The sequence below is a fragment of the Phytophthora parasitica genome, assembly GCF_000247585.1.
Source record: "Phytophthora parasitica INRA-310 unplaced genomic scaffold supercont2.36, whole genome shotgun sequence".
NCBI lineage: Eukaryota > Oomycota > Peronosporomycetes > Peronosporales > Peronosporaceae > Phytophthora > Phytophthora nicotianae.
In genome coordinates, this window is record NW_008649022.1 from 94051 (window position 1) to 103036 (window position 8986).

The 8986-nt window shown below is 50.9% G+C and overlaps 5 protein-coding genes across 5 annotated transcripts; 4 read left to right on the plus strand and 1 right to left on the minus strand.

Moving 5' to 3' along the window:
* The first annotated feature begins 99 nt into the window (after positions 1–99).
* Positions 100–1195, plus strand: PPTG_13654 (hypothetical protein). The gene has a single exon (XM_008910017.1). The coding sequence runs from the start codon at positions 385–387 to the stop codon at positions 964–966; it is 582 nt and encodes a 193-aa protein (XP_008908265.1). The 5' UTR covers positions 100–384; the 3' UTR covers positions 967–1195.
* On the plus strand, positions 1189–2725 carry PPTG_13655 (hypothetical protein). Its single transcript, XM_008910018.1, has one exon. It carries the CDS (start codon positions 1410–1412, stop codon positions 2586–2588), a length of 1179 nt encoding a protein of 392 aa, XP_008908266.1. The 5' UTR covers positions 1189–1409; the 3' UTR covers positions 2589–2725.
* On the minus strand, positions 2709–3416 carry PPTG_23351 (hypothetical protein). The gene has a single exon (XM_008910019.1). It carries the CDS (start codon positions 3170–3172, stop codon positions 2855–2857), a length of 318 nt encoding a protein of 105 aa, XP_008908267.1. The 5' UTR covers positions 3173–3416; the 3' UTR covers positions 2709–2854.
* Positions 3417–3800: 384 nt separating this feature from the next.
* PPTG_13656 (hypothetical protein) lies at positions 3801–5762 on the plus strand (the record flags this gene model as incomplete). Its single annotated transcript, XM_008910020.1, has 1 exon — positions 3801–5762. The coding sequence occupies one exon, from the start codon at positions 3801–3803 to the stop codon at positions 5760–5762; it is 1962 nt and encodes a 653-aa protein (XP_008908268.1).
* A 196-nt stretch (positions 5763–5958) lies between these two features.
* Positions 5959–8777, plus strand: PPTG_13657 (hypothetical protein; the record flags this gene model as incomplete). The annotated part of the gene is made up of 7 exons (XM_008910021.1): positions 5959–6217; positions 6281–6339; positions 6399–6524; positions 6596–6754; positions 6810–7826; positions 7892–8630; positions 8761–8777. The coding sequence occupies 7 exons, from the start codon at positions 5959–5961 to the stop codon at positions 8775–8777; spliced, it is 2376 nt and encodes a 791-aa protein (XP_008908269.1).
* Positions 8778–8986: the final 209 nt, after the last annotated feature.

Genomic DNA, 8986 nt, shown 5'->3' on the forward strand with positions numbered 1-8986 from the left:
TCGATGACGGGAGTAATCTTGCATCCGACTTGAAGAAACGCGCTTGATTGCCACCTTCTTTTTTTTTTTTTTTTTAAGTTTCTAGGCATCTCAGCATTTATTCTTCCGCTGTTATGGGTAATGCAAACTCGCGTGCGGTGGAAATCGAAGCGCTGCGTCCCGGAGACCACGTTTTCATTCGGGACCGCACGCACTGGCCATTTTCGTACCAGCACCACGGTATTGTTTGGAAATCCAGCGACACTGTTGAAGATATCCCAGTTTGTCACGTGTGGACGCCGCTGGAAGGCTTTCGACAGGCGCAAAGCGACTCGAACTTCCGAGTATCGACGCTGAAGCAGTTCATTTACCACCGCAGTGTCGACGAGTTACGAGTTGTCGAGTATGATGGCACCAAGCTGTTCTGGTGCAAGGCCGACCGACCTGACATCTTGCTGTAGATTGCTGCTTGGCCACGGACGTGGCGACTACCACCCGATCACACAGAACTGCGAGCATGCTGCGCGTTGGTGCAAGACTGGTCGTCAATGGTGCTCGCAAACTCTCACACCAGGACACGGGAATATTCCGTTCGAGGACCAGCTTCGAAAACTTGACGTTCTTGCCCTGAAAACTCACGTTGAAGCGATCAAATCTGCCGCAGCGACGAGCACTTTGACAAATGACTGCGCCGAGCACAATGGTCTTCATGGCCGCACATTGTTCTGGATGGACAGCTTCTCAGCCGAAATAGTCCACGTTTGGAATGGATTAGCCCGCCGAGTTTTCAATCGGCCACCAACTATTGCCAAAATTTACCACCCTCGCTTGACCTGGACAAGTCCAACTAACGGAAACTCCTCTCTAATGGCTCTCAAAATCGGCAAAAGATTTCATCAACATGCAAACTGGCCCCGTCACGTCGAGTTCGCAGCCTCCTTCTTGAAGACGTCGATTACCCGCAACGAGGACAGGCGTGTGACGTGAGCTGCCGACAAAATACTCGCGTTCCTGGCTATCCTGTGCGCGGTTGACTCAACCCAACGCTATCGGACGGATGCAACGCGAGTCGTTGTCAACGACGCCAAGCACGTCGAGACATCGATCGTCAGCTCGCACTCGGTTGTCAGTTGCTATTTCGAGAGATTCATATCGTTCATGCAGCAGACAAAGCACAAATAATATCCACTTGACCATTCTTCCGCTTACTGTGCACTTGCCACTCACTTTTGGACCTTATTCCGGAGTTTATCGAGTATTTGCGTAGTGCATTCCTCGTGTCGATTCCTCTCTAGCAAAATCTGGCCTCTGCGACAGGTGTACTTACTCGGCAAGTTGTCCAATCCCTTCCGTTTCCGCGCGGGACTATCGACACCACCAGCGGCAGACAAGAATTTGCGAGCACGAGCGCAGATCGGGGCTACAAAACCATGGGCGGCGTGTACACGCGTGTTCAGAACATCTCGTCGCTGCGTCCGGGTGACCACATCTGCATCTGGGACTACAGTCGCTGGCCGTTTTCGTACCAGCACCACGGCATCGTGTGGGCCTCGAGTGACCGGCCCGAGGACATCCGTGTATGCCACGTATGGAGTCCGCTGCAAGGATACAAGGAAGCTCAAGCGGACTCGTGCTTCCGCATCTCCACACTCGAGGAATTCCTGTACAACCGCAGTCTGAGCGACCTTCGTCTCGTGGAATATCACACATCGGCGTTCCGAGATTTTCTATCCAAGTGGGGCGAAGTGCATCGAGGCAAATCGGATCTGCCTGAAGTCGTATTGGCACGGTGCAAATTTCTTCTTGGCCTAGGCAAGGGCGACTTCAATATCTTCACTCAGAACTGCGAGCACGCTGCACATTGGTGTAAGACCGGACAGCAGTGGTCCAAACAGATACTTACCAAAGTCAGTGGCCGTGTGCCATTCGAGAAGCGAGTTACGAAGGAGGACGTGGATGCTATGGAGAAGGAGATTGAAGAAATCAAGGCAGTATCGCGTACAGTGGTGAATAATGTGCTCAGATTATCAGGATCGAAAGTGTATTTGCGTGTTCAAGGCAACAAGTACGCCCGGATAATGGACGACGGACTTCACGTGGACGTTGTCCCCCAGGGGGATAACCCGGAGACGTGTGGACGCACAGCCTTCCGACTCGAATGTTATTCAAAGCAATACAACTGCGTAAAGGTGGCATTCTACCATGAAGAATCGGGTCGCTACATGTTCAGCCGCTCGACGTTCTCGTGCTTCCGAGATTTACGAATGAAGAAGGCCAACTGTCTGCGCGGAACGTCCGGCATGCGATGGGAATACTCGTCCGGTGGTCACTTGAATAGTATGAACCAGCACCGCAGGTATATTGGAACTCGCGACGACGGTTTGCTGGTAGACGTGAGCCTTCGCGGGGACGCGTCGTACTTTGAGTTTGTGCCGTGCGTGCCACCAAAAGCTGTTGCCAGTGGCGAAGCAGGATCTTATGTGCCGCCGGATATTACGCTGATCAAGCGATCGTATAACCACGCCAAGAGCGTGGAGGAAACGAGATCGCAGAGCATGCTCGAGTTCGAGGAAGAGCGACGAGGGCTGCACGATGCCACCCCTCTATAAAGAGGGCGATGATGACGTCGGAGGAAAAGGCTCAGCTGATGCTACGAACCTGGTTCAAGCTCAGGTCATCGGGAGACACTGGTTGAAGAGGCTCAGTACATTAGGGAATCTATGAAATGGCACATCCCATTACGAAATTGTTGTTCTCGTCCTTGCTTTCTCGACAAACAGCAACTTCAAAGTAGCGTCAAATCTGTTGATTTTGAGCAACAATGAAGCTCGGTACGAGGTTGCTCGCATTCAGCTCCATCCACGACTTCACTATATTATGAAATCTGACAACGGTCGCGGTTTCGTAGGAAAACAATGCAAGCCGGTCCGGTTTGACGACATCCGTGACGCCTGTCCTGCGGTGCTACGTGCAGCGTCGTCCACTCAATCATCGTTACGTCACTAAGCCAATGCGGGACTTGCAGAACCAAGCAGCGTACACACGATGGACAGACAGCACGGATACTCTTCTGACAGTCTGCGTCTTGTCGTCGCTGTCGAACGGAGGCGTGTTTCGGCGCAGAGGGAGCGCCTCGTTCTCTTCTGCACCGTGTCATCGGTCGGCCACCTGATGAAATGAGTGCACATCGCATTGGCCTCCCGAACACGCAGACAAATTTATCCTGGGATCGAGTATTTTTAGGGCGAGTTCACTGACGAAAAAGTGTATGATACGCCGCTAAAACTAGGAAGTCGGAGTTCAGGCTGAAACAACAGTTGCCGTGCCACGTTGGCAACGAGTGGACCTCATTGAATGAGTCATTCACGTCGACAAGATTTGGTACGAGCTCGCTGCCCGTAATAGACATCTTCCTCTCTTGGTGACGCTGCCTTGAATCTCGGTGAATGACATTGAATTTGGGCAAAAACTGGTTTGGTTTGCATGCGAAATTTGTGCGTTTTTTGCGTGAGCCAAGCCCCGACCAGCTGCCACTAGCCAATTCGCCGTCATCGTTGCAGGACTCTCCCGACGCTCACTTATTCATTTGCCTGGACGCCGCTAAAGACGCCGATCGGATCTCGGTTGACAAGCCATTTATTTTATCGTTACCCGGCGGTTCATCTGAGAATCGAGCCGAATCTCTACACTACAACCACACGACTGAATTTTGACCAGGAACCTTCTTGCTCCAACCACCAACTCTTTGCCATTCCGCATCCTGCCGCGTTGCTGCCACATTCACTCTGCACTCGAAAGTTGAAGTTGCCTTTTTGTCGAGAATGAACGTCATCTACTCGGTCAAGGACTATGTGAGCAACGTGTTCCACCAGGACTCTGGCTCGGGCGCCATCGACGTCGTGGCGGTGCAGCAGCCCGACGGATCGCTGCGCTGCTCGCCGTTCCACGTGCATTTCGGCAAGTTTAAGCGCGAAGACAAGCAGCAGGTCACACTGGAGGTGAACGGCCAGGCCGTGGACGGCGTGCGCATGAAACTCGGCGCCGCTGGGGAGGCGTATTTTGTCCACCAGGTACAGGAACCCATTGACGAGAAGGATTATCTGGCCTCTCCTTTGCCCAGTCCACTCAGCAGCATTGGCGACGCTGAAGAAATATTGCAAAATGACACATTTGCTACCTCTGGGCCTCTGAAACCTGAAGACGAGGGAAATACCGACGAAATGCCACTGGAACTGATCAACGTGAATAGAAATGAGTCAAGCGATCGGTTGACGTGGGGATGGGGTGCCCTGCCGAGTATGCGGCCTGAGGATGAAGCCGACGATGAGTTGCCGAGTATGGTTAAAAGTGCCTCCGTATATTTTGATGCAGTGGATATCGAAACCACAGCAGCTGCTGAAGATGTCGACTATTACGATCATCCATCGATGTCCCTATGCGGCCATTTGCTGGACGAAGCGGAGACGGAGGAGGAAGTGCATCAGATCTTCTCGGAACATATTGTCACGTTTGACTTTTTCCGTGCCAACGCTACCAAGATTTTGTCCAACCCGGACTTGCGGTTCTTCGTGCGTGGGAAAATATCATCGTACGATGAAAAGATGCAGGCATATCTAGTCTCTCGCGTTCTGTTCCCGTACTCGCAGCATTTACCCGTTGGTACATCATTAAACGACGTGAAAATGGAGGATACACTCGACGCCAGAATGGAAAATGCATCGAAAACTCACGAAAACCTCCATATTGCTGGTTCTAGCCTTTCGCGTTCGACACACTGCCGTACATTGGAGCCTCTACACGAAGTTTTAAGCGACGATGGCGGGTCGACACAAGATACGGCCAGCATTACGAGTGAACCGTACTTCAAGAAAAGCTTGAAGCCATCACAACAAGAGTTAGTTGATATGGGGCTCTGTGTGGGGATGAATGACATCGCGTTTGTATTGCGATCGCACGATTCGGGCGAATTGGCTCGTGTGACGGCCAAGTTGTATCTGTGGCCAGTGACGGCAAAAGTGGTCATCGCTCAGATCGATGGAGCCATTTCCAGTAGTGCAGCCACTGGCCGCATGTTTAAGCGCCGAGATCCAGCTGCAATGCACCCAGGAGCAGTAGAATTCTACTCGAAGCTGGCACGGAATGGCTATCGAGTCGTGTACGTCACTTGTCTCGGTCTATCACAGGCCAATTTGATTCACGCACTACTACACAACAGCACTGAGGATGGAGAAATTGCACTTCCAATGGGACCGGTATTGCTTTCGCCTGATCGGTTGCTAGCCTATAGCAACGAGATGATTGACGCGGAAGACTTTAAGATCGCTGCATTGGGTGCCCTGCGTTCCCTCTTCCCGCGGGAAGTAAACCCGTTCTACGCGGCGTTCGGCACTACGCAAACCGACAGTGTAGTGTTCACTCAAGTGGGTGTGTTCTCAGGAAAAGTGTTCGTTGTGGACCCTACCGACGGTAGTTTACGACACCGGTCACTGATGGGATTCCATGAATCTTACACAAGTCTACTGGATCGTATGGACTCAATGTTCCCGCCCATCTACTCCCCAACGACACAAGTCCCAATCTCCCGTCAGAATAGCTTGCAGCTTATTGTACCGACACTTCACTCGGTACCAAGCAACCTCAGCACAACGTCTAGAGTGTCAATGATTGAGGACGAAGAGCATCTGGTATCGGAAGCGGTTGCATCGCAAGTGCGTGCACGGAGTCTCGCTGATGAGGCGTACAACGATATCAACTTTTGGCGAATTGAACCAGGCCGTGTCTAGAGGATGTAACTTTAGCCCCATTAACTATACTAACTAATTGAAAAGTGTTTTTCTAGGAAGCTCGTAGCACAAGCACTGGCTGGTCATGTTGGTTTCGCAGGGGGATTCAAGTGCCAAGCCCAGACAGCGAAACCGGCGACTGCTAAGAGCCCAACGCTTCATTTTGCGTTCCCCTGCTCAGCGTTGAAGCCTGGAGATGCGACGGCGTCTAGAGAAACCCGTGACATCAGACTCTCTTCCAGATGTGGCAGGGTCTTCAGTTGCAGATGAACGAGCGTCCACTGACCCTGCATCTTCAAGAAACGTAGCGTGGGGTGCCACAACTGCTCCACCAGCACCCAAGTATTTATTCACGAGTCCCGTCGCTCCAGCACGAGGAGGATTGGATTCAATGCGTTCATTGGATCTGAGAGACAAGAAGAAACTACGTTGTATCTGGCTCGCACCCGATGAAGGTAACGATGATGGTTGCCTCTGTTATGATAAAACTTACAAAAGTTTTAATTTAATCTGTACAGGCGACCAGCAGATTGTGCGACCTCCTCCGCTAGATAGCATGCAATATGCACAAATTAGTGTAAGTATGCTGAAAGCAAGGAGATGAGGATAATAAATCTGACAGGATATGTTTGATAGGCTTCGATGTTTGGCAGCAATGTGATGGAGAATATTAAGCGCGCAGACAACCTCTCTGTGCAACTTGAACGCAGCAATCGCTTCATGGATGCCTTGCACACCTACGAGCAGGCAGCTAAAATGCTGGTATGTTGTAATTGCACACCGAAGTACTTGTCTTTAATTGACTTGCTTTTTCTTTTTTTGCAAAATTTCAGCTTCGATGTATGCAAAAGCGAGAGGAAGCACCTGGTGTAATGACGGATGAGCTGAAGTGGCTACGCATCGACTACGAGATTCGCTGTGTGCAACTCGTAGCGCTTTGTTTGTGTGGAGCACGGAAAACGGCAGCAGGGGGAGATAATACGGCATTTCTGGTACGTCTACACACTCAAAAATTCTTTACCAACGTTGACAAACATTTCGTCGTAGTTACTCAAGAAAGCCGAGGAATTGACTGCCCGGGACGGTCTCCAATATTGTAAAAAGCATATTCAGCGTGCTGCGGTTTATCAGAATGTGGCGAATTACTACAAGAAGCAAAAGAAATACCAGGCGGCACTACAGGCAGCGGAGAAGGCTGTGCGAATCAACGACAAGCTCGCATCCAGTGATCGTTTTCCTATCGCGTACTTCTTACAAGCCTGCCTACATGGATTATTGCAAGAAGCTGCCAAGGCTGGCTTCATGTACACTGCGTGCCTCACAGTGGCCGAGTCTCAGCGATCAGCTAACGAGAATCCACAAGCTGCTGAGGTGTTTTACACAATGAAAGCTGCAACATTGCACAACTTGGCCATCGAATGGGCGAACTTAAACATGCCTGACCAAACGCGCGACGCACTCGCAAGCGCCATGGAAGTCGGCGTTCACTACCTCCCACAAACACACCCTGTGGTCTTACGTATTCTGGAAACCTACAAGGTAATGCGAGAGAATTTCCTTTTCCACAGGAGCACCAAGACCGCTACAGCACCCGTGACTGTACCACAGAGTACTCGACCAACGGCCCCCGTTCGTCCCACGTTAGACACTGGCAATAAACGCCCATTACCGCCGAGCTCACAGAAGACATCTCTTGATACACCAGGAGATGTATCGAGTCCTCGAACAAGACGAATATTGACCCGTGAAGGGCATCATCCCGAGTCTGAAGATATTAGTCCAATGCCGCCAAAGTCTCGACGGCCAACCACTTCAATGTCAGCATCAAGATTATCATCACCGCGTGCAAGAACCGTCAAGCGGCCAACTACCACAGCTGAGGCCCCAACTGCATTATCTGGACAGACCCTCTCGCCTGGAGCCACAAGGACTTCACATCTACGGACTGTACCAGACAAAATCTACTCTCACTCGTTGGGGGCGAAATACAATACTCACAAAGAGCGCGTCCTTGAGGAAGCGAGAACGTTCGGTGTTCGCCGGAGAGCTGCAGTGAAAATTCAGGTACGGAGCAGAAATGAGAGATATTTTGGCCTTGTTGACAGTAGCTCACTGTTTCTTTATCGTAGAAATCGTGGAAACGAGCACTTATGCGGCTTCGAGTTGTCAGACGAAAGAAAAACGCGGCGATCCGGATACAGAGCACACTGCGCATGCATCATCAGAAAGCTCAGTATGAACAAACACTTCGAATGATTCGACAGACCCAAGCTGTTTGGCGAGGCGGGCTTACACGGACGCGCAAGAAAATGGCTCTTGCCTCGGTGGTACAGATCCAAAGTGCGTGGCGTTGTCGCAATGAGCGTGCGAAATATGCTATCAAGAAGATCCGTTTGGTGTTGCTGCAGTCAGTTATGCGGGGGTTCTTGGCGAGAATGGCACGAAGCCGGAAAGACAAAGCAGCAGCGGAAATTCAGGCGCAGATACGGAGGTATTTGTGCGTGAAAGGGTTTAATACGATCGTTGTAGCTGCTGCGATGATCAATCGGGTATTACGTGGGATGCAAGCTCGGAAACGAGTGGAACGTGGAGTGAAATGTGTTTTGAGTGGTGCGTTGAAGGATTTGGTGGAGGCAGTGGTTGCAGATGATATGGAGGTTCAGGCGATGAAGGCTGCCGTGGAGAGTACACTTGAGGGACTTGTAGCGACAGTTTCAATGAAACCAGAACTGGATGAGTCAACAGATAATCGTGATGGAGAAATTGAGAGCTCCCAAATCATTGGTGATGGCGTCGAAAATGCTGGCAGTGAAAATCAAGTTTTTGGAGAACGCACCGCAACAAATGGGATTCCATCTGCTGTAGAATGTACTGCCAAGCTCCTAGCTTCCCCCTTGTTCAAGAGTGATTCTGATCGAGCAATGCTTGAAGCTATGATGAGCAGTACAATTTCGAAGTTTGTCGATGCCTCAATCATCGCTGCAATAAATGACTGCAGCAATGACATTCACTTAGCCGTTGCTGTTGAGAAAACTAAAGACAATGATATACTGGTACTGAACTCTGAGGTAGAACCAACCGGGACTAGCATGAACGCTACAAAAGTAGAGGGTATACCCATGGAGACTATGCCAGAGGAAGAGGCCGCTCCGACCAAGGCCGAGCCGGCTGTGGACGCCGAGGTGAGCGAGGTGATGGCGGCTGTGCTGTCGCAAGTATCGATT

Coding starts and splice junctions, on each gene's coding strand:
- PPTG_13654 (XM_008910017.1), top strand. CDS start 385: ATGATGGCACCAAGCTGTTCTGGTGCAAGGCCGACCGACCTGACATCT.
- PPTG_13655 (XM_008910018.1), top strand. CDS start 1,410: ATGGGCGGCGTGTACACGCGTGTTCAGAACATCTCGTCGCTGCGTCCG.
- PPTG_23351 (XM_008910019.1), bottom strand. CDS start 3,172: ATGCGATGTGCACTCATTTCATCAGGTGGCCGACCGATGACACGGTGC.